Below are 25,481 nucleotides of genomic sequence, written 5' to 3' on the forward strand. Positions count from 1 at the left end.
GATGGGAGAATGTTGGCATGTAGCTGTAGTGTAAAGTGCTTTGAGTGGTCGGAAGACTAGAAAGGCGCTGTATAAATGCAAGTCCATTTACCATTAGTTACAACTTCTAAATCATTTATAAAGGCTGCTTTAAAGTGGCACCGCTTCGTTATAACATGTACATTTTATAAGTGTGTGTGTGTGTGTCCCAGCACCAGATGCTCAATACACCCACTGGAAGCAGACGGTGTTTTACCTGGAGGACTACTTGACGGTGCGGAGAGGAGAGGAGATCACTGGCAGCATTGACATGAAGCCCAATGAGAAAAACATTGTGAGTATTGTACCGTCTAATGTTCGTATTATGCGAGTAGTTTCTGCCTTTAAGTGATGTGAAGTAATGTAATTTATTGTGTATATGCATATATATATATATAAGAAAATATAAAATGTAAGAAAATATATAATAATGTCATAGAAACAGTGTGTCACATTATTATATGAGCTCTTATCTTTATATCTTAGCTAAGAAATGACTCATGCCCTCGACAGATTGTTTTCTCCTCAGCGTTGCACCGCAGACAAACAACAACCGATTCTATTGTTGACCTTGTCCATGTCCTCTCCTCCCCCTCTGGGATGAAGACGTGGGGCTCGCTTCCTCCTGTTGTCTCACACAAACAGTCTGTGCTTACTTAACACTGTGTTCTGCTGTCAGGTCAAAATGGAAAATCTGACTCTCTGGTCATACATATTTATTTTCTCAGTTTTTGCAACACATTATTTGTTTAATCACCACCTCCCTATCTCTCTCTCTGACAACCATCTTTCTTTTCTCCCTCTCTCTTGACCTGCAGCGCGACTTGGACTTTACCTTCGAGCTGGATTTCAAAGGGCAGCTGTGCGAAGCGGCCATATCCCACGACTACAAGATGCGTTAAGTTCCACCGGGGGACGTTGGTGCCCCACTGAGTACGACCCCTGAGCACCAGAAGGAGACAGAGACACTCCCATGACTCCCATGGACGGACACATGGTGGGTGGTAAGCGGGGCAGAGAATAAGAGAAAAGACCAGGCCAAAGACCAAGCAGAGGTGGCCCCAGTGACAACACAACTATTGTCACAGCAGTGTTTGATGAAAGCAGAAAGTTACTCATGCTGACTGTTAAACAAATCTGAATGTAACGCCAACAAAAAGAGGTCAGGAACATCTCCTCGTCTTGATGAATGTTATTGATTATTGATGTGCGTATATGTGAGATGGAGTGACGTACCTGTGTGTTTTTGCTCAGTATTTGTTTTTCCACAATAACCTGGACCTTATGGAGGGATAGTTGCCATGTTTTTGAAGCAGAGCTCATGTAATCAATTACTGTATTGTCCTCATTCCGCTATAGGTAGACAATACATTTAAGGTGTAATTCTTACGTCATATTAGGGAATGATTATCAGAGTAACACTTTCATTTATAGTTGTGTCAATTTAGCAATGTTGGAACAGCAATCGAACGCCTCAACCAAGGACGAACCTGCGTATATGTGTAACGTGAAAGGTGTTTGCATAGTCGGTGTACTAGTAGCTTTCTGTGGGCGTGTAATAGAAGGTTGCACAGCTTGGACTCCAGATGTTCCCTGTGTTGTCAGTTTGAGCAGTGATGTTGACATGTCAATAACATAGTTACCCCATCCAAAATGCCTTGACCAAGTGCCGAAGTGTTAGTTCTTTTCAGCTTTTCCGCTTTTTTCCCCTATAGTTTCCTATACAATAGATGCTAGCCACTCTCCTTTGATTGGTTGTTTAGATATTAGAGATTTCTTAAAACGCAGACTCAAGCCATGAAACTTATTTGGTCTACATCTGATCTATGTCAAGTCACCCGGTTTGACTGTTATCAGGCCATTAAATAAGCATTATCGGTCACTATAAGCCCCATAGATGTGGGTCAATAGGGGCCTACTACGCCTACTATGTCTACTACGTTGTAAAAGTGAAAGCAAAACTTAAAAGCAACACCTTCTAACACGTTATAAAACTGCATGAAACGTTACGTTTTGAACAATAACATAAAGGAGTCTTTAGGTTTAGGCAACAAAACCACTTAGGTAAGTTTAGGGAAAAACATTGTGTTTTGGCTTAAAGCTTCAGTAGGCAACAATTTTTTGGCATCATTGGGAAAAAATTCCATAATAACCTTTCAGCATATTGTAAATCAAGTGTTCTGAGAGATAACTATACTGTTGCACCTCCTCATGGCTCTGTTTTCAGACTTTAAAAAATCGAACCAATCACAGGTCATTAGCGATCCTATTGGCAGTGCTCGGGCCATGTAAGCTGTGCTTGGTATTTCCTCAACATGGCTACTAAACTATGCACTACAAGATGTTTCTAAATACATTTGAGGTGAGAAATAGGCATTACATTAATAGAATATTAATTCATATTTGATCAGCGCTGCCTAGTCTGACTGTTTGATCGGATTTCGCTAGTGACTTTAAACTAACTACGGTTCAAAAGTGAAAATGAAACTTGACACTTGTGAAAACACTGACAACTACTTGCTGTTGGTTTCACACAGGATGCAAACCCCAGTCTCCTGGGTGAAAACCCTGAGTATTAGGTCCAATCCATCATCCCGGACCTCCACTCCTTATGGAGTTTCACACTGTCTATACTACAGCACCTGACTTCCTCTTCTGCTCGTGTCATAATTACTACAGTCGCTAGAGGTCGCTGTTGACTTTTTCTTATACCTTCTGTCAGTGATCTACCATGTAAATAGATGATAAAACCTGATATTGGGTGTAGTAGGCCCCTACTGACCCACATCTATGGGGCTTATAGCGACCGATAACGCCTATTTAATAGCCTCACAACAGTCTAATCGGCTGGTCAAGCAATCTAACCCCACACATCTTATTATTTAGTCCTAGCAACTAGATGACCTGCAGTACCCCTGTACCAATATCTCGGTTTGAAAATGACGTTTCTTGTAACATGCATACAAGTTTCTTGAGTACTTTGACACAATGTGGTACAAGAGTTTACAGACTGTGCATGTATCTCAGTCTAAATCTTTGCACTTCACCTGTGCTCTTACTAAGGTCATTGCCTATAGGTGAAGACGCGGATCTGGGCAAAGATTACCTCACATTAATATTCCTAGTATAAGCCTCAAACTACTGCTAATATCAAAAAGGGAAACAATATATAATAGAAGTTTGAAACCATCTGGTAATGCATTATCTTTCCCAGATTGTAATGATGTGTTCCGTTGTGTCCAGAGACAGCCTCTATTCCCATGTCTACAGACCCTAATGAATATTTTCAGGGCTGAAACCAAAGTGTACAGTACGAGCACTTGGGACCAATAGGAGGAAACTACATTTTAAAGCATGCAACTAATGCTAGTAACAATCAATAACTGTGATGCTGACTCAGAGCTCACAGTTTCTGTATATTTTACAGGGTGCTGGCTGGCACAAATAAGCAATACAATGTTATGAATCATCAATGCTTACAATCAACTATACATGATAAGTAATCTTATTTATTTAGAATAATAATTGTATTGAAAGAGCACTGTTGGAATCTATCCAGTTACACTTTAACAGAAAATATATTCTGAAAGTTGGCTGCTCAAATGATACCCAAAACTTGTTTTCCTTATAGTTTATAAGTCATACAAATTGTAATAAATTGGCATGTTAATTCCACAAAATATTGAATATGTTGTTTCCCATATTGTCATGTCAACTTAAAAATGGAATAAACAGCAATGTCCAAACTCATCCACTGGGTGATGCTGTGGAACTTATTTGAATTTCATTGTACCAGGATGAAGAAGTCATTCACACATGATATTATTAACATTAACAGTTTATTTATGTATTTGTTTTATGTATTTACATTTTTACATATACATTAAAATTATGTGCAAGACACTGGCAGTAGTGGAGCACTATAGTGCAATATCAAACAGTAAAATCTGAACTTTTTACCAGAACCTTTGTGTAAAATACAGATTACATAACATACATACATTACTTAACATGTTAGAGTGATGCCATTTTCATAAAATACTTGGCACCGAGGCAGATTAAGGTGATGTGAAATAAATATATTCTGTGCTAAACTTCATTTGTTTCTATTGGGGAACATAATTATGTTATTTTCTAGACACACAACTGAGCCAACCTCCCAACTAAATGCAACCTTCAGCACTGTCACAACAAAAACAACACAGAATTACAGATCGGTGATAATGTATAGAGGACAAAATAACACAAAGGCTTTTAAAATAAAATACTAATATGACAGCCCTGCAGTGTTTCTTAATGCAACTATAATATTTCTGTTTATTCACTGTACAAAACACAGAAGCACATTACTTCTGTGCTGTGCTGCATGCTGGTAGTTTGAATTTGACTTTGTCCACCAGGTGAAGAAACTAAGACACCCGTGCAATATCCTGCAATGTCCACATTGTTATTATTACACATTATCATTAATAGATCCACCTCTCAATGTCTCAACACAAACCGAACACCAAAAGCTTCACTAAAGTAGTGTTTGCTGCAAGGTTGTTTGATAATGCGTTACATTTTATAGTTGTTTGTGTTGTTGTGTCTGTGTCATGTGTGTGTACAAAATGTGAAAAAGCAAAACAGCTAAAAAATTACACATAACACTGAATGAATATATTAATACATAGAGTAAAAAGCCCACATGTGACAGAAACAGGGTCTGTTGGGAAGCTAAATAAATATTTGAGAGCCACAGTCAGACTGTACATGGTACATGTAAAAAATGAAAAGTATGACTCAAAGGGGACTCAGTGTATTTGTTCAGTTGTTCTATATTCTTTGAATATTGTTATTATTTAACTATATCTTCCTAAAAATTGCAATTTGAGGTTATTTTCAAACTGCAAACAACTTGGTTAAACATACTGCTTATAAATAGTGCAATGACATCCGTGACACGTGACATACATACAGTATTTATTCTGGTGCTGTGTTTACCCAGAGTGCCACGAGGTGGAAGACTGTGTGAGAAACAGTTGTGCTGACATCCAGAATAATGTGAGCTCATGTGGTTCATGTGGTCCCACTTTCATGTTGTGTATCTTAGTAAAGGGTAGTGCTACATGTATGTGTTCACTGTTTTTAACCGTTAGCAGCAGGATCTCTTCTTCTCTGAGGGGCCTCCGACCAGCTGGACCGTCTTCTCCTTCTCTCTGTCCTCTTGCTCTTTCAGGATTCTACGGGACGTAATGAGGCACAAACAAATGAAGCAGTTCTGGGTCAGGACAGTGAGCTCACATTCGCTCTGAAAACATACACGGCATTTGCGGCTTTTACTGCACATGCGTCAGTTGTGCTCTGTTGTCTGTTTCAGGTCTGTATGAACCCTGTTGGGTCTTTATTTCACGCTGGGGGATTAGTTGCAACACTCCCTGCTTATTTGTCATGTTGATGTGTATTTAATGCTGTTTTCGGGTATTGTTACAGCATGGAGCAAATCTGAGTAGTAGAAGCATTATGTCAAGCAGCACATGTTTACTGTATACCTCTAATTGATTTAAAGAAACTCAGTGACATTCTCACACAGAGGAGGCAGAATATGGTTTAAACAATATGAATATCTGATTGCGCGCTTCGCACCAATGGAACTGTAAACAATGCCGGATATTTTCACTTAGGAGTGACTGCTTTCTGTTGTGTTCTCCGGAACCAGCTGATAAGAAAAGGTCCTTTGTGCCTCTCACACAGAACAAAATAAACATTTGGCTCTCTATGATATGCCTTACTTAAGTGTAGAAATAACCCTACTTTGAAAGCTGTTCAACTTTACTTTACTATATACTTTATTGTCCGCCCCAAGGGGAAATTCCTTTCCACAGCACTGCACACATCAGACAGCAGTACATACAACAGCACAACAATAACGACTTTTGGGTGTATAGTCTTTCTAATTACGTGATCACTGATACTTCCAACTGTTTTACAACAAACTGTGACTTTCTTGACTTGCGAAATTATCTTTTCAAATTGACAAACATCATATGTGTGATTCATAGCGCATTCAAAGGGGATCAAAAAAATATTTATCTCTCTCCGTTGACTACCGTTCATATTTTTTCCAAAATAAGGTCCCATGGGGTCCACCGGAAGGGTTAGACTTGTCCCCTGGCAGGGATCCGTCTTTGCCCAAAGCTAACCCTTCTGCACCTCGGTGCTCTGTATTGATTGGGTGTGTGATGTCCTGTTCTATTGAGGTTGCAATGTGTGCAATGGCCTTATTTATTTAGCTGTGCGAGGTTGGGCGTGGGGAGATCAATTATCCTGGCTGCGTGAGTGGTTATGCGTGCGAGTTTGGCCCGGTTAGTAACGGATAACATGTCAACGAATGCACAAAGGCCATTACTTTTGCTCACCTGGCTAAATGAATCATGGACTCCACCACATTGTGTCCGGAGCACGCGCTGCACTCATAGAAAGGCATTTGGCAGTCCTGAAAAAGAAGGCAGACATGTTTCAACTTTTTGCACATCGATCAGAGTCAAAGTCAGTTCTGTTCTAATACTGCAGTTGCAAAAGCACAAAACATTTTCTCATGTAACAATATTAGCTCACGTGGTCTTTTCCAGTCACCATAGAAACTGCATGACAGACCAGAGACTAGAGGAGTAAAAAACTAAGAAAAGAAAGATGATAAAAAAAAAAAAAAAACTGAATCATACTGGACTCGCTTCCAAATAAAACTCTCTATTCCGTAATCTTTAATTCATCATAACTAAAAGGAAGCACCACGTTGTTACTGTGGTCTGACGGGCTGGACACTGATTTATCCGCTAGAACTTTGAGTTTAGCAGACAAAACAGACCTTGGCTAGTCTGTCGCCCACTCCTTTCTGAACTTGTCTCTCAATCTCCTTGTCCGTTTTGTTTCCCAAGAGCATGATGGGGATGTCTTCGCCAGCGCCCTCCTGTGAAAAAAGAAATTCAAAAACTCAACAAACCGATCTTAAAAGAGTCCTTTTCAGATAAAAGACAAGGCCACCAGCTTCTCTGTTGCTATTGGCTCCACAGTGGAAAACCAGCCAGGTGTATAGAAGCATCGCTGCAAACAAATACAGCAACTGACCTTTATTTGTCCTGTATGAAATATATATTCCACACTCTGCTGTAAGGAATCAAAATAGACATTTCTGTGAAGAATGTGTGCAGCACAGGATGACTGTTACCGTCTTACCTTTACACTCGTCAGCCACTGTCTGACAGCGGTGAAGCTCTGCACGGCTGTGATGTCATACATCACAACCACGCCATCAGCCTTGCGAAAGAATTGTTTGGTGATGCTCCGATACCTGCAGGAGGAGAGAGGGGGGAAGTAGATGAATAAAGGAAGTGTTGTGTTGTCACCGGTACTTAAAAAAAAATCCTTGAAAACTGCCTCTTGGCTTCACCTGCGTTTGTACAACTTGCAAAAATATAGGAATAATGTTTTCAAATGAGATCTTGCTGAGGTGCATCAAGTTCAAAACACGTATTTTACAAGGAGACTATTTGATTCAATGGAATTTCTAAGAATTCAAGTACACTCTTTTGAAAGAAAGTAGTGGCACTTATCAAAGTGCCACAGCTCAAGCTAAAGTAGTGTTGCAGTACATTATAGGCTCTTTCTCATTTCTCCATTTTGTGCCTCCTCATCTCCTCCATCCTCCAACATGTGACCCGGAAATCAATCTCAGCGCTCCATCGTGATGGACGTCCCAATTCCAAAAAATGCATCTCGAGGAGCGAGGAGGCTTGTTGGAGGAGCATTAAGCGAGGATACACCGGTGTATTCTTTGCAGAAGTGTTTTCGGCAGCCGCGACGTGTAAAAGAAGCGTGACACACAGCTGGAATAATCTCAAACCATGGCAGGACTCTACAAATGTAACAAATGTTCCTTTTATATTCACAAGTTGTAGTTGTATTTAAGATGATCAAACTCTCTGCCCTTCACCGTTTGTATAGAGCCACATAAGGTGTTGCTCGTACCACATTCCTTAATGACATTTCACCTTGATATGTTTTCATCATGGAATGTAGGCTATACATCCAATTCAACTGCTATAATTGACAAACAGTGCAAACAGCTGCTAACGTCAAATTATTATATCAATAAGAACATTCTCTTACATTCAGGACTAATTTGTTGTGTTGTCATATAGATAGATAGGACATTATGCCACGTTGTGAATTGAACTAAAAGTAAATATATAAGTTGTCATGAACACTGTTATGCTCATCTGACAGAGATCATAAAATACAGCGGTATATAAAAAACAATGGAGAGATGATGCAGCTGTGCCACACGTCATATTTAATTGACGTCTTTAAAATGACAGCTCCGAGGAAAGGATTTCTCATTTTGTTAAATACATGACTCTCTCCTCACGTCTCTTCTTTGCCTCCTACGCTCGCATCTCCCGTGGGCGGGACTGAGACGCGAAGAGAGGAGGCGAGGAAAGAAATTGAGGGTGTGGAAACTGGGAAATGAGAAAGGCCTATAGACTCTCTTTTCAAATGTGATAATGTCCTTACCTCTCCTGTCCTGCTGTATCCCACAACTGCAGTGCCACCTGGCTGTTGTCCACGGCTATTGTCTTTACACTGTAATCTATACCTGCACACACAGACAAGAAAAATGTGAGTCGGCACATTCTGTTTTATTATTGTTTACTGTATACATACGTACCAATATGCAAATCTATACATTGACCTGAATGCACGTGGTTGTTGCATCATGTTAAGGTAACACTTTTTAACGTGATAATGGGCCTCGTGCAGGAAGCGAACAAATTTCCTCTTATTTTTGTTCGCATCCATAACTCATTCTGAGTTTGTTGGTACCCATTGATTTCTGTGATTTACCAAAGTTTTCTTATTTTTGCTCTTCCCTTAGTTAAGAGAATATTGTACAAGTGGTTGAGAGCACTCTTACCAAGATAAGAAAAAAACATTTTGTTTTCACAGTGCATACATTGTTTGTCCGACGCAAAGAAACAACTTTTAAATTTAAGGAACATAAAAAAATGCATGGATATCATAATGATCAAATTTAGATTTATGTATGTTTTAGAGTGCTTATATAGTGATTGGATTATTAAATTTGTGGGCTAAAGAAATACTATTGGTCCATTGATTGATATAAAAACCCCTGGATGATGTGACAGCCTTGTCAATATACTGTAATTCTCTGTCTTGGCCTGCCTGTTTGACTCTTTCAGTCCCTCTGATTGCCTGGCCCCTCCCCTCTCATTAAGAGTTTGGCCATACCTGCTGGGAGCATGGATGTAGGCTGGGAGCAGATATAAGCAGGGTAATTCCAAGATGGCCTCCCTCTCTCCCTCATGGAAGGCTGGTGCCTTTCAGGCTCCCAACTTTAGTTTCACATTACCCATTACACCTCACTACCGACTACTGACTTTACACCCCTATTGACTTTATTTTGCATCAGTTAAATTATCTTCAATAAACTGACTTGCTTATTTAAACTGTTACTGTGTGGACTTCCCTTCTTTGTTATGCTCTTGAACGAGCTGGGCATAACAAGTGGGGGGTTCGTCCAATCGTGAACCTGAAATGTCAAAATTTGAGGTGAATTTGAGTAGTAGAAATGTGTTGGAAGGCCCACAGTGTAGTGATTGCGAGCTGAAGCTTCATGAAGCATTGAAGCTTTCCAGCAAATTGGTTTGGAAAAGGGTTCATTTCTTGAGGCTTCATGTGAACACGAAACCACCTGGTGGTCAAAGAGTGTAAAACAGGCAGATATGATCGTAACCATGTCATCTGTGATATACTGTATTTTGCGCCAGTAAAGGCTGTTGGGAATGACTATAAACAATGAAAAAAATATCTATCACCATGTAATCCATTTATATCTATATAATATATAATATAATGTCTATTTTCTAGTAAGTACATTATGAATATATAACATACATGTATAATAAACTGTAATTGTTTTGTGAGTAATGCATCTTAAGTGTGTAAACCAATCCTTTGGTCAATAATTGTATTGTAGTGCAGTGTAATATAATATAATAATGGGAGGAGGGGTAATATTAGTGTTCTGTGTTATTGATTTAACCAGTGAAGATCTGAACCACTTCCTGAACCAGTCAGCGGTATGGCCGGGCAGCGAGGCTTCGGGCGTCATCAATGACGTCATTGGTCTAAAACGATACAAGCCTCGATACGCGCATCACGGAAAACTTCCTCGATTACTCAACACACGCTCCGAAGCCTCGGCACAGCACGTAACATCACTACCACAGTGACAGTTTAGTTCTATATGGTGATAAGATTCAGAGAAGTTGTGTATCCGTTAAGAACGGTGCGTGTGGGTTATGCAGTACATGCTGTGAGGAGGATTGTAGTGGGTTAGCTGCACTATTTATGCTTTCTGGCTGGAGCTTTCATTTGGTTCCACAGATAGGTTGTAGCAGCAGTTATCTCACAAGGAGGAATTGCTGGTTTGTTGTTTTCAGGGCTGTTTGTTATTTTTGTGTGTTGTCTGTGTGGTTAGAGCAGCTGTGCTCAGTCTAAATGAGAAAAAAAATAGTTTTTCTCCAGTGCTGCATTCAAGTGCTTTGTAAGCAAACACATACAGAACCTGAGGTCAACAACAGGAACTAACAAGGGTGTGTTTGCACTGTACAGAACGTACCCACAGTAGCAGAAGTGCCAGGGTGGAAGCAGTCGTCACAAAATCGCCGAAGGAGAGAGGTTTTTCCTACACTGGAGTTCCCCACCAGGACGATCTTGAAGAGGCGGTCGGGCTGCGAGGGACCACCTTCCTCCTGAAGAAACGGGCAGCAGAGATTGAAAAGGGAACCTTTTGCAATTAAAATACATCACGTAAATACTTACAGTAACTGCCTTCTTGCTTACAGTTATACTGGTCTCCTTGCCAACAGGCTGACCCCTCGGAGATGTGGGGGTTTCCCTTTTCTCCACATCTGCCTTCGTCTTCTGCTGCTGGGCAGAAGACGCGCACGGGTAAATATCGCTCATCACCAAGTCTATATTCTCCTCCTCGTCCGAGGCTTCCTCTCCTTCACTGCACTCCTGAAGCGGGGTTTGGGCCTGACAGTCATTCTGGAGCAAGTGCGGGAGGTGGTCTTCCTCGATGGAGATGATCCTCTGGAGGTGCCCTCTTGATTGGCATGACCCATTGGCGAGGTGGTGCCTCACAGAGCCGGTGGTCTGCTCCTCCTCATCCTCACTGCAGATAGAAAGTAACATCATAGCTCACACTGCAGTTCTGATGGAAACAACGGAGATCCAACTGTACTGTACAAACTGTGGCTTGTGGTCAATTTGATGCAATCTTGACAAAGACTGATGAAATTTGAATTTCATGCGTCACTGAATGATGGTTTACCTTCTGAAGATATTTGTTTTTGTGTGTTTCACAAGATTGATTGAAGGCCTCTGCTTCATACTCTGTGTTTTCATAGAACTCTTTGGAATCTGCAGAAATAAAACATGATGTTTTTATTCATATTGCAGCAGCATGAAATTCAAGGTTCAATCTAAATCATGGGATGGCTATTCTGGGCTCCGTTTATCACCTAATCTTTAAAAAAAGGACATATGATGTGCAGACAGGGGGAATTAAATACAGCATATTAATTTGCTATAATAAACGGTACATACCTGATAGCGTATATCCTTTTCATCACGTAAATGTTTGTTCATTTCCCTGGAGACAACAAATAAAGATATTAAAGAGAGAGTGAGAACCTGAAGTCTTTTCATAAGATTTAACTTTTACACAATTTTCAATATTGTGTAATTGCCCTTGTTTGATATACTGTTACGTTTTTTCCCGAGTTAATCCCAATACGTCAGTTAAGTAAAATTAGAAGTCTCTAGCTTGAATCCCTGGAGCAGGAGTTTTTATTGTTGGCTAACAGTGGAAGGCTGCAGAACAAGCAGCTCCCACGTAGAAAACATTATAGCTAATTGACTGTTTAGCCGGAGATTTCTGAAAAGGAGCTGACATGCTCAACAAGTATTCCACCTAAATATGTTCTGAAGTCTTTGTACTGTGATCACTCCACTAGAAAGAAGTGAATTACTGACTGAAATGTTACTGTAAATTAGTTTTGGCTGAGCAATACTGTTTTTTTTCACTATGAGTACTGATTCGACTGTCGATTATGGACAAGGCTACAAGAATGAACTAACTGTGCTCAATGATTTCAAATCACAAGATAAACATCCACGTCACTTCTCTGTATTGCGTTTTGTTTTGTCTAAAGCGAGGCCAGTGCAGCTGCACCTCCACTGTGGATCCATACCTCAAAAGGTCCAGTTGTTTGAGGAGGCCTGCTCGCTCTCGCTGGAGTCCCTCAGTCAGTCTGTATATTTCACTGTGTGGAACAAACAACTTTATTACAAATAATCTATGACCAAACACACAAAGTAGAAGAGGAAGAGGAAATATGACCCAGAGCATATTCTCTTCAAGATATAAAGTATCACAGCATTTGAAATATAAGACTTGTCTTTATAGTATAATGTAATATAATAATGTAATAAATGATGTGCATTATACAAGATGTGGAATCAACATAATGAGATAGATAGAACTTTCTCAAGGACCCCTGGTTGAGAACCACTGGTATATAAAGTACGTATCATGTTTTACTGCCTCTCTATTTGTCATAGCAAACCATGTGATTGCATCCTGACCAATGAGCAAGAAATTATAAATTGATTGGCCAATTAATCAAGGCAGGCGTAATGAAGAAGACATAGTAAGTAAGAACCGCTACGACTCACATCTCCTTCTCCTCGTGAAGCCGTGTGGACTGATCCTGCAGCAGACTCAGCTGGTCCTGGGCCAACATCAGCTCTTGGCTGGTATGGTCCAGCTCCCGCGCTAACTCGTCATTCTTGTGCTTCAGCTTCACGTTCTCCACCTTGGTCACGTGTTGCTCACTGTGAAGCTCCTTGCACTGATGCTCCGTCTGGAGACGGACCGGTGGTCAAAAAGAAACAAGTAGAGCAGGCCTATTCAATTACTTTCTCATAAGGGCCGGACATTTACTTTTCCTGTCTGATCTGCAAAGCTAGGAATTTAAATATAAAAACAATACATCTTTTTAATCTTAATAGGTTGTTGTTTTAATAAACACAATGTTGTATTTGACAACTTTTTTTATTCAGTTTGAGTCTCCTAAAGTCCCTCTGCTTAAACAGCCTGGGTAATAACTTTTTAATAAGTATTTATGTGCTTAACAAGACATAACTAATGAATGGGCTAATTGGCCTACTAATAAATTTATGATCTTCTGATAATCAAACGATATGTTGATTGAGGCAGGTTTGATAGCAGGTTATTTAAATAAAATTATTAAATAAATTGTTATATTATTATAGCAATTATATTGCTTTTAACAGTCCATAACAGCGTCAAAGTATGAGTGGTGAACGGGAATAAACTCCCTTATTGGAAGAAATTAAATTATTATTTTTTAAAGTAATATTTTTCATATTTATAAATGATAAAAGGGCCGGATTGAGGTTGTTAAAGCGCCGCATTCGGCCCACAGGCGGCCAATTGAATAGTAAAGATACTTTGGGATTTCTTTGGTTTAGATGAAATGCGTGTCATAGTGCTACACACAATGATCGTGCCTGTTTATTGAGGCAGTACTCATTTTTAATTAAATATCATTGAATCACTGTAACACTATACGTAGGAAGATACAAGTGTCCGACTTTAGTGACTCCTAGTGGTACACATTCACACAATCTCCTCCAACCATTGTGCTCTCAGCTAAAAAAAAAAAGTGCATGGCTGTTAAACATACAGTGACCTCTTTGACCCACAGTCATCAGATGAACGTAAGTAGACAGCACGATGTGAAAACACAATACCTTCAAACAGCTGACTGCCTCTAAATATTTTCCGTCATTAACAGATAGCGAGCAGAGCCGTACTAAATGCTTTAAAAGGGGTGCCAGCCTGTGTGGACTGTTCACTTGGTAAACAGCTGACTTATTAATTAGAGGTGATAAGGAGCTGTGGAAAGAAGAAAGTCCTTGTTGGCGTGACCAGAATTAATTTCAGTTCACTAATTAGCCTTAAAAGCCTGAGTGCAAGTCTGTAAACGGAGGTGTGGCAGAACCTATTAACATCTAACAGCATCCATCAACACAAGCTGTCGTTGCTGCTGCTGCAGAGGAAGAAGAAGCTCACTGGAGAAGTATCAATTAGACTGTATTTGATAACAACTCCATATAAGTGAGTGTTAAAAGGAGGTTAATGCTGCTATGCACATCGGCTCTTTCAAGATAGATGGACTGTGGTAATGAGTATGTTTTGACATCCATAACAATCTGTTTTTAACAAGGTTATAATAGTTTTGGATTTTCAATTAGTTTTTGTATTTTATTTTAATTTTGACTTTTCAATTTTATTTTAATTTAGTTTCAGTTTATTTTCAGTTTTTCAGAAAGGTTTAGTTTTAGTCTTTAAATATTTAGTTTTACTGTAGTTCTAGTTTGTTTTTGTTAGGGTCAGCTCATAGAAATAGAAAAATATTATTTTTCTATGGGCCGGCTATAATGTCTCAGAAGTATGTACTGTAGCTACAAATACATACAAAATACATGGTTGGAGAACTGTAAATGCCCATAATGTTTAATCTTTGCGCCACTTTAGTGAAGCAATTGCGGCATAGCACCATCTCCTGGAATGTCAAGTCTGTTCAATTTCTGTGGTTCAATGTTACGAGAGTTGACGGAAATTCATGCGGTCTCCTTTTTTCAGTTGTGATATATTATAGCTAAAAAAAACTAAAACTGAAGCGAATTTATGTTAATTTGTAGTAAATTTGTACCCCTGCAGTACTGTTTCAGTTTAGTTTTTCTTAAAGGATATAGTTTTTATTTAGTTTCAGTTTACTAAAAATTGCGTATTAACGCAATCGATCTTTAGGAGGTTGTAGTGGGCTCAGTTTTAAAGCTAGAGTATGAAATTAGAAAACCTAAGAATCCATTGGTACAACCAATATAGTATATAATATAGTATAGTATGACCAACAATGTCATACTAGCTTGTCGCGAAGGAGGTTAAATAACGCTCCAAACTTGTGCTAAACTTTGGTGAGGAAAAACTGTCATGGCCATTTTCAAAGGGGTCACTTGACCTCTGACCTCAAGATATGTGAATGAAAATGGGTTCTATGGGTACCCACGAGTCTCCTCTTTACAGACATGCCCACTTTATGATAATCACATGCAGTTTTGGGCAAGTCATAGTTAGGGCAGCACACTGACACACTGACAGCTGTTGTTGCCTGTTGGGCTGCAGTTTACCATTTTATGATTTGAGCATATTTGTTTTATGCTAAATGCAGTACCTGTGAGGGTTTCTGGACAATATTTGTCATTGTTTTGTGTTGTTAATTGATTTCCAATAATAAATAAATACATACATTTGCATAAAGCAAGCATATTTGTCCACTCCCATGTTGATAAGAGTATTAAATGCTTGACAAATCTCCCTTTAAGGTACATTTTGAACAGATAAAAAAATGTGTAATTCATTTGCGATTAATCGCGATCAACTATGGATAATCAGGTGATTAATCGTGATTAAATATTTTAATCAACTGACAGCCCTCCTAAAAATATTCTTCACTGCTTATTTTCATTTTAGTTTCAGTTTTACTATAATAACCCTGCTTTCTACATATCAAATATGTAGAAACAAATTATGTACTCAACAAATTGTAGAATTTCTATTGTTTGGTGCTTGAACATGCTAGACAATGTCTTTGTAGGGCACTGGGCACAGCCATCTATCACTGTGTTATATGATGATAGTTTACTAGGTGTGTTTATGGTATAGTGGTACTAAATCACTTTATTAGCTCATTTACAGCATCCTGTTATCTGTCATCCTGTTTAATGTGTCTCACATGTATTGCTGCTGTGACAGCTGGATTTCCCTACGGGATACCTGAAGTGAGTAAGTGTGAAGTGTTTCTCACAGGCAGTGAATACAGCAGCCACTTTCTGAGAAATCCTTTTGCTGTCTCTAACTCACCCGTCTCTGTTTCTGAAAGAGCAGATCCAGCTCTTTCTCCTTACCAGACAGCTGCAGCTCCAGGTCCTGACTGCGAGACAGGAAGCGCTCATAGTCCTTCAGTGCAGTGATGAAAAAGGGAGGCGGGAGGACAAAGTGACAAGAGGTGATGAGGAAGAAGATGATGTACGGTATTTGATAGATTTAGCAACAAAGAGAAAACCTTGTAGATGAGGTACCTGCAGCACAATCCTGTCTTTTTCATGTTTTATTTGCTGCTCCATTTCCTCATAAAGGCGCTGGATCTCATTATCGTGTGTTGCTGCTTTCCTGTATGGATGCAATTCAGATGTGAGGATGTGCAATGTACAGCGTGTACCTCAAAGTGTGCATGAAACAACTGCCTAGATCAACACACTTGAACTCATGCAGAATAGTTTTGAACGATCCCGTTGACGTGCCCCAAGAAAGGTGACCCTCCCCTGACCTCTTGAGAGCGCTCTCCATCTCCCTCTTCTCTTGGTCGGCCTCTTTGATCTGGGACGTCACTCTGGCCAGGAAGTCCTCAAAATTGGATAAAAGGTGAGGTTCGTCACGGCGCAGCTGGGCCCACAAACTGCGCACCTCAGCGGGACTGGGGGGACAGAATGAAGAACCAGGGGTTACCGAGTGCAGCATCGAAGTCAATTTCTTTAAAGAAGACCTATTATGCTTATTTTCAGGTTCATACTTGTGTTTTGGGTTTCTACTAGAACACATTTACATGCTTCAATGTTAAAAAACGTTTTACTTTTCTCATACTGGCAGTGCTGCAGAACCTCTTTTCAAACTAGTTGCTAGGCAGGTATTATGCTAATGTGTTACTTGGTGACATCACCACGTTATGGAAGAAAAGGTGGGACTTCAATCAAGGTGTTTCAGGCAGTTCAGGAGCAGTGTGGGGGAGAGTAACTCTCTTTGGCGCGGACTTTGTAACAAACGTGTATTGTAAAAAACGATATAACAAACCAAAGGGAAGGAGAAAAGCACAAAAGCATGATAGATCCCCTTTAATGACATTTGCAGTCTTTGTCATGAGGTTTCATGAGAAATGTACTATTTTTTTTTTTTTAGATGACAAATAGAAAAAAATGTTTCAAGGACATAGGTTGAAATTCTAGCACAGCAACAGTCCAACACATAAACATACATAGAGGCAGCAGCTCAGGCACTAAATCACTGTGGTTTTTAAAAGGACATGATGTTCTTTGCCTTGAAAAATGTATCAATCCTTGCAGCAAAAAAATCTGACACTTTTGTCATAACTGCGTGTTTGAATGTTTTTATGTGTTCTGCAGGGTCTGCAGCTAACGCACTGACAAGATGGCAAAACACTGAATAAAAACAATGATTTAAGTATAGAAATGTGATGACTGAAATGTAACACTTCTGTAATTATGCTTCCACAAGAAGCAACATAATGTGCTTGTAAGCCATGATAAGGTGGGGAAAGTCAAACAAATCCCCAGAAGACTTTTCAATACTTACAAATACTTAAACTCTGGCCAACATCAATATGAGTTAGTGCTGCACAAACTGATCTGAAATCTAAAATGTCAACTGGAGCCAACCGGGTAGGCGGAAGCCGATAGGATGTGTAAATCTGGCATCCACCTCCGCCGCTGTTTACTTTTATTGAGTTGGAGTTGTTTGTTAAAGGTGAGTCTAGTCATGCATTTTATAAGATCCTGTCATTATCCAGTATATATCTCTCAGTCGAACAAAGCAATGTCTAAACTGACTTCAACAAGAGGTACTAATGCCTATTGAATAGTGTATGAAATCATACCAATGCAGATAAGATTGTGAAGGCTTTTAAGTTGTGACTGCTGTCTGGAAATAAAGCTTCTACGCAAATCCTATGTTTCAAACACAATCCTATTAAACAGACTTGAATATTCAAGAAGTAATACAGAGAGGCAGAGCACAGATTGCTCAGAGAGGGAGCGCAGGAACAGCTTTGCTTGAGAGTGGAAACTTCCAAATCTTGTTTAGTTTGCACAGCTGATTATAGTCTCGGGCTAAGTCACTTAAAATCCAGTGTAGACTCGAAGCAGAAGTTAACAAAGTGTACAAAGATATGACGTGGACCTACACGCTGTTAACACAAGAACACGCGCACGCTCTGTACAGTACTCACTCTTCAAAGACACTTTTGGCCCCGAGGCTCTCCATGAGCATGCAAAAGTGTTTTTCCTCTTCATCCTCATCTCCTCTTGCCAGGCTCTCCTCCCACTGGGTCTGGTACAGGACCTCCGCCGGGCTTTTACAGGCGCTCCTCTCCCCCATGCCTTCCTCCACAGAAATCTTCTGACCGGATAAAAACTCACCTAGAAAAATCAAGACTTTAAGCGCACAATCAAAACATCAGACTAGACCTACTGGTGATAGCAGCATTGTTTTAAGTATAAACACAAAGAAAACGTACTAAAGCCGGAGGAGAACTCCTCCAGGGTTAGGTATCCATTGCCGTCCGAATCAAGGGTATCAAATACGTTTTCCATCTCCTCCGCACTGAGAGGGAGCTCGGCGTTCAGCCTCTGTTTAAAAAGACACAAAACACAGTTGATATTGGCAAGAACAAAGCCTGAAGGACATTAACAATACTGTAGCTATAATAACTGTCACTTGAGACTTATAAGGGCAGTCATTAGTGCAGTGGAACAGTTGGTGATTCTTTCCCAGTTATTTTTACCAATCAAAATAGTCTATAGTAGACTAAACAACTAGGGCAGTCAGAGTTAATGCAATAATAACGCATTAACGCAAATTTGTTTTAACACCACTAATTTATTTTACGCATTAACGCAACTTGCGTTTTTTAGGTTGTAGAGGGCTCAATTTTTAAGCTAGAGTGAAGACATTCTGGTATCATATGAAACTAGAAAACCTAAGGAATCCATTGATACCATGTCATTCTAGCATGTCGGAAAGCAGGTTTAATAACGCTCCAAACTTGCGCTAAATTTTTCCAAGGAAAAACTGGCATGACCATTTTCAAAGGAGTCCCTTGACCTCTGACCTCAAGATATGTGAATGAAAATGGGTTCTATGGGTACCCACAAATCTCCCCTTTACAGACATGCCCAATTTATGATAAACGTGCAGTTTTGGGAAAGTCATAGTCAAGTCAGCACACTGACAGCTGTTGTTGCCTGTTTGGCTTGCCATGTTATGATTTTAGCATATTTTTTATGCTAAATGCAGTACCTGTGAGGGTTTCTGGACAATATTTGTCATTGTTTTGTGTTGTTAATTGATTTCCAATAATAAATGTACACATACATTTGCATAAAGCAAGCATATTTGTCCACTCCCATGTTGATACGAGTATTAAATACCTGACAAATCTCCCTGTACATTTTGAAAAAATACAAATTGTGCCATTACTTGCGATTAACTATGGACAATCGTTATTAATCACAATTACATTTTTTAATTGATTGACAGTCCTACAAATAACACAGAGGATGCCGGTTATATTCCAAAATAGCCTCATTCTCCTTGTTTTTCCAACCAGAAAGTGTTTAATGGACATGCATCATCTTCAGTAAAACAGTGCTTCACACTCATAACACCTGGAATCTTCCCAGTGCAGCTTTAATGATTGACCACTGGGCAGCTCCACAGGAGCAGATGTTGGCTCAAGTGAGACTGTCAAAAGTCCTTTAACAGAATATTCTAAGTAGACTGAATACTATTTGAGAGGTGAGGAGAGACAGCTGCTCCTTAAACAAAGAGAAGAACCTCCCTAAACAACCTTCTGACCATGACAGTAACTGCTGGATTATTTTATAAGGAAAGCCAACACAGCCACACCTCTGTAAGCAGCCTGGGTTTTATTCTGTGTTTACACTGCCACCAAAATGTTGACTGAGGTGACCCATACAATCCAGGGGAGGGACAGCATCTGCGTGACATTATCAGCTGTTCTTGTAAAGTGTGTTATCTGGGAAGAACATATCCCTAATGTCAGCAAACAGTAGGATTGTAAAGCTTGGTGTGAAAACGTACATTTAAACTGTGGAAATCGGTTGTGCTTGAAAATGCTGCGAGTGCACATAAGCAGTACCTCTCATTTAGCATGTTAAATCATCTGCAACCTTTGACAGATGTGTACCAAGTGTAAAACAAATACAACTAACAGTATCAAGCGCTGCATTTAAGTACACATTTCACTCTTTAGTGCAAAATAGAGGTGGGAGGGACCGGCCGCTGTCCTGCTCGCCATCTAATTTCCAAGCCATTATCATAAACACCAGATCAAAGCGTCCATTCTGTGTATTTATGCTCCTCTGAGCGAGCGCCGGCTACAAGTGCTTCATCAAAGGATTGGCTACGGTACGGATGAATATCAGAGGGGGCAAGTGAATCTGCACAATAATGTGAGTGGAGGAGTTGCATGACAAAGCTTCCGCGTGTTTCAGAAGGTCTCTTTTGTGCCGCTTTGAATAAAAGGTGCACATGTCCTACGTGTGTCCAGTTCAGCATCATTAATGAGTGCACAGAACGCCCCTGCATGTTATGCTCATTCTGGATGAATAAGGAGTTGCTATCCCTAAAAATTATGGGAAATGTGAATGTGATGTCCACACAGCACTGATCTGTTCTCATTTAGGTGTCTCCACACGTAATTAAAGTTAGTAACAATGTGTTTCTATTAGTTTCTGTGGCATTAAGACACCAAATGTTATCCAAGCTAACATTAAATCATTGATTTTATTTTATTCTAATTATTTTCATGCAGCAAAGTACAGTACTTTAGACTTAGAGTTCAGTCATGTCAGTCACCCTTGCATCAGCAACCTCACCTGCATGTCACGTCGGTTGATGAAGCCCTTGTTCTCGATGTCACACATCTGGAAGAACTCGTGGGTTTTCTCCACGATAGTGTTTTGTCCCACGTCCCCGTTCTCGCATCTGCCCGCCTCGTCGCCGCTCCCTTGCCTCTGCCATGCAGCAGTTCGGGCCACCGTGGCCGTGGTCATCGTGGTAGTGGCGGTGGCACAAGGAGCGGTAAAAGCTGCCATGGTATATTTGTGAGTCTGTTGATACGAGAGCGTTTCCCGCGTCCTTCACATGAGCCGGGTACAGACGTAGGTGTGGAGGAAAGAGATCCTGGAGAAGTGGAGCTTCAGGCTGCTCTAACATCAGAGGCTCTCACCAATGTCACAGATTGTTATCTCTTAGCAACCGCCTCTTTAATTAGTCGATGAAACCTAGGAGAGAGACAGGAGGAGAGTCTTCAGTTGAAATAAGTACAGCTCCTTGGCTGAAATGTTAACAATATAAAAATGTATTGTACAAAATGTCGAGTCTATAAAAGGAAGCTGTTTGAACATAATAAATCAGAAAAATACTTTAAAAAAATACATTTCATCATTGTCTCCAGCATGTAAATAACTCAATTTACATGCCATCTCTCACACATATTATCAGTCTGTTTTACATTTAGCTGTACAATGTCAAACTGCTTTAGACCTAAAACTAGGAACGTACCGATCCAACTTTTTCAGTTCCGATACCGCGATACCTGGGCTCTGGGTATCGGCCGATACTGAGTACTGATCTAATACCATTTTAATTCATTTAAATTAATAAACTGCATGCCTCACTGTGTGGAAGTGACTGGATCAGGCTTGACATAAACATTACTTTCTCAACTTTGTAAAACAAAATGTAACAAATAAATACATAGATAATATCTTACGTAATTCTATTAAAATAATAAAATTGAATAGATCGGCCCCATTGTCACCGATTCCCGATCCAGCTATTTGAGTCCACCCGGTATCAGTGCTAAATCCTAAAACAACTGCTGCTCTTCTCCTTTACCTCAGGGACGATGGCCCTTACTGAGACTAATGTCATCTGACAAGTAAAAGCCAAAACTGAAAGGAAAGTTGTGGTATGACTACGAGGAGGGTCCTGTCTGCCTGGAAATATTGATTGCTATAACTCACTCAGTGGTGGGTTTCATGGGGACTACAGCTCTGTGTGCACTGGTTTGGAAGACTGCCTTCCTGTCGGAGGCTGTTGAGCACCGTGAGTCGGCTCAGTCGATTCATGAACAAGAGCATCAGACAGTGTGTGTGTGTGCTGACCCACGCAAATGTAGACGTGTGGGACTGGTATAAGTCAAACAGAAAAAAATAGATATGCATGTAGGCAGGTAGAACCACAGAGGAGAATGCAGGGTGAGACACATGATTCACACACACCGTCTAACTCTAATACTGGTACGGAATAATTTGGTCCGTACGATAAAATTGAAATTTTATCAAAAATCGCAATACAGTTTACTACAACTTTCAAATGACAGTATTTCTGAAAATTGCAATATGTGTTAAAGGCGGAATTTGTGTCAAAATTCCATTTTAAATAAAATATTGTGGTGCTGCAGAGATGTCCTGGCCTACACATCATATTTTACAGGATTAAGAAAACATCTCAATTGCAATATCAGTCAAAATAATTGCAATTTTTCAAAATCGTGCAGAAATAATCCATATCATTTCCACATAAAGCTCACTGAAGCATTTTGAATTAATACATTTAATCTGAAATTGAGTTTACTGTCCATATCTCCCATTTATATGAAGATATACAGGACCTCAATAATAAAATAAACATCTAAAAAATATATATTAATGTTTATCAAACATTTGGTAGTCAGAGAGGTACTTGAAAATGAGTGTAAACATTTATATCTGTCTTGACATTTCTATAAAGTGGCGTAATACTTGCTTGTCATGCTTGGATGGAAGTTTGAGCTAAAACATTGTGCAACATATTGCAAAGCATGACAAACCTCACGAGGAAAGTCACCAATGCACAATGAGCAACGGACTAAGCTTAAGTATGAGAGAGGAAATAAGAAAGGGAACTAAGGTGAATTGGTGTTTTTGTCCCCAAGCACACGGTAATACATAATATTATCTAATCTTTACACACTGTCCTGTTGGCCAGAGGCCACAGAAACGTTTAAGGCTCCTTTGTTAAAACTTGGTAAGTGTGTTGAGACAGGTGGCCGGTGACCTAAGACTACAGTAGAAGGATATCAGACAAGAAAAACACTCATTCATGCTTTTACACAAATACTTATTATGCAATGGAAAGACATTTTGTCCAATGACCACATCTGGCACATGATTTAACTTCACTAAATTGCACTCAATTATAAGTTTAGGGAATACAATAATATTTGTACTAAAAGTATTTGTCATTTTCCTAAGATCTAACTTTTAAATGCTGGAGCTTGCTGCTTTGCATACAGTTCCCTTATCTCTTTTAGGGTTTGACATGGAACAGCTGTGCTACAGCAGCACTTACTATACCGGCTAAGTATAACTTCAACCAGAAAACTCTGTTTAAAGCAACACAAATGAACTCAAATGCATAAACATTTATACGTCAGTCCATCTGTTTAATATAATGATCAGGCTTATAAATGATTGTGCACAGATAACCCTAAAAAGCCACATTCTAATCTACAGGATACCTGCAAATGAGATTCAGTATGTTCAACAGACATGATGAGTTTCTCTTTGTCTACAGAGGCCACACACTGCTGCTGCTCATGAGGGGCAAATTTAGTTTGTGGTCTGCAGTCGTGACCACAACAGGTTTCTGCAAAAGACGCTTCTTTTTGTTTCGTTTGCCCAACTCACTATCAACAACAACGGTATGATTTTAAAGAAAGCCACAGACAACAATGTCAGTCTTCTGTAACATAACCAGGTCTAAAAGAGGCACAACTGACTTATTGAATTTAAGTGAAATTCTCCTATCACATTCAAGGTTATGCCTTCTTCGGTTACATAAAGTTGGTTTATATATATATATATATATATATATAGCTATATTTTACTTAGTAGTTGTTTGTTATTCTTGTACTCCTGTAATATCTCATTGGACTACTGTATGTTGCATGACTTATTTCTAAGAAATACATGTCTAAATATGTCTAAACATTTGTCTGACACGCTGAAAGTATTTCAGGTATAACTTAAATCCACTTCCTGGAGAGAGGTCACGACCATTTCAACATAACAATCATCTTCGTCATCTGCAACCACTGGAGGTATACAGTAGGCTTTGAGGTACTACCATTTGCCTGTTACACCTGTCAAGTAGTACTACTTCAAAATCAAATCAAGTCATTAAAGCCAACAAACGCTTGCAGTGTGTAAACATAGTGGCAGTAGAAGAGAAGAGAGGTGGCAGACAGACAACAGGTTCTAGTTTCACAAAAACACGTGTATCAAGATAAAGAAACGTTCACTTCCTTCACTCGAGCGACTCTTTGTTTTATTGTGAAACTTCCTGTGAAACTCTACTATTGTGTAAATAAAGTTAACATTAGCTAGAAATGTACTTCCCTTTAACATCCTGTAGTAGCTGGTTGTAATGTTGGCTAACAGCAACAACCAGAGAACACACGGTCAGGTTCATTAGACTAAACTAAAGTGCTATAATAGCTATTAAGGGAATAAACGTGAACGTTACGTACCGGTGAATGAAAAGTGAAGTTCAGGTTGGAGGGATTCATTGACTTGGTTTGTATCAGCCTCATCCGCTGTTAGTTGACCTCAGTGTTTACTAGTGAGCTGGTGTGTGAGTGCAGGAATGTGCCCGAGCTCTGACGGGACAGACCTGGAGGAGGGACTTCAGCAAAGTCATCGTTGGCAACCATAGCAACGCTAACCAGGAAGTCCACGCGCAGTGAGGCTTCTCTTTCTTTTCTTCTCTGTGTGTGTCTTTAGCAAACTTTTCTCAAACACATGCCAGAAATGCTAAAGACAACAACACTTTATTCTTTTATAGATTTGGACACAGTATGATAACAATATTAAATGTGAGATTGTTTCATTATTTTCTCAATTAAAAACCACAGGAGATATATATAGCCTATATATTTATTCCTGTTTGTTGAGTAAAATGTCAAGTCACGTCACATCTTCTACCTTATCTTTGTTAGTAACATAGGCCTATGAGGAAATAACCAAAAGCCTATACTGTAGCCTACAGTATAGAGATTAATTTCACCATCATATGGTGTCATGTGGATATAGAGCTATTGTTGATCGTGGTGCGATCAATGAGAAACAAGTTTTAAAGTGACTGTTTGTAACTTCTTACACGTATAAATCAATCCGGGTCGGTGTTCCATGCCGCTCGCGTGTGGCTACGCTGTTCCAACACAAACTACACGGAAGCACCAAAACCGCAAAGTTCTATCTAGTGAAGTCCGTCTTGCAAAACAGTGTTGGCCGCGGTCAGAGGATGTGGGGGAGACCGTAGCTTTGGTCTCCAGGGCCGGAGTCTCTGCTGCACTCTGCTCCTCTACCTGCCTGCTTGCCTC

General features: G+C 39.7%; 2 protein-coding genes across 5 annotated transcripts in view; one reads left to right on the top strand and one right to left on the bottom strand.

Moving 5' to 3' along the window:
• Window positions 1–3,768, top strand: part of LOC141765672 (protein arginine N-methyltransferase 8-B) — a 36,352-nt gene extending 32,584 nt beyond the window's left edge. Inside the window, exons 9-10 of the mRNA XM_074631825.1 lie at window positions 192–313; window positions 837–3,768. Coding sequence (XP_074487926.1) covers window positions 192–313; window positions 837–920 — 206 coding nt within the window. The 3' untranslated portion in view covers window positions 921–3,768. The remainder of the gene's footprint in view (window positions 1–191; window positions 314–836) is intronic.
• Window positions 3,769–3,847: 79 nt separating this feature from the next.
• Window positions 3,848–24,787, bottom strand: cracr2aa (calcium release activated channel regulator 2Aa). 4 transcript variants are annotated; one of them, XM_074631824.1, is made up of 18 exons: window positions 24,630–24,787; window positions 20,929–21,336; window positions 18,546–18,657; window positions 18,258–18,447; window positions 16,566–16,712; window positions 16,318–16,408; window positions 16,100–16,195; window positions 12,823–13,010; window positions 12,339–12,410; window positions 11,692–11,737; window positions 11,417–11,505; window positions 10,924–11,257; window positions 10,700–10,832; window positions 8,572–8,653; window positions 7,234–7,348; window positions 6,866–6,967; window positions 6,417–6,493; window positions 3,848–5,240 (listed from the first exon to the last, which is right to left on the bottom strand). In XM_074631824.1, the coding sequence occupies exons 2-18, from the start codon at window positions 21,145–21,147 to the stop codon at window positions 5,153–5,155; spliced, it is 2,181 nt and encodes a 726-aa protein (XP_074487925.1). In that variant the 5' UTR covers window positions 21,148–21,336; window positions 24,630–24,787; the 3' UTR covers window positions 3,848–5,152. The 4 variants fall into 4 exon arrangements, with proteins under 4 accessions (XP_074487925.1, XP_074487923.1, XP_074487924.1 ...); XM_074631822.1 differs by having other exon boundaries at window positions 10,903–11,257; XM_074631823.1 differs by having other exon boundaries at window positions 18,258–18,462.
• Window positions 24,788–25,481: the final 694 nt, after the last annotated feature.

This window comes from Sebastes fasciatus, chromosome 4 (genome assembly GCF_043250625.1).
Source record: "Sebastes fasciatus isolate fSebFas1 chromosome 4, fSebFas1.pri, whole genome shotgun sequence".
Taxonomy (NCBI): Eukaryota; Metazoa; Chordata; class Actinopteri; order Perciformes; family Sebastidae; genus Sebastes; species Sebastes fasciatus.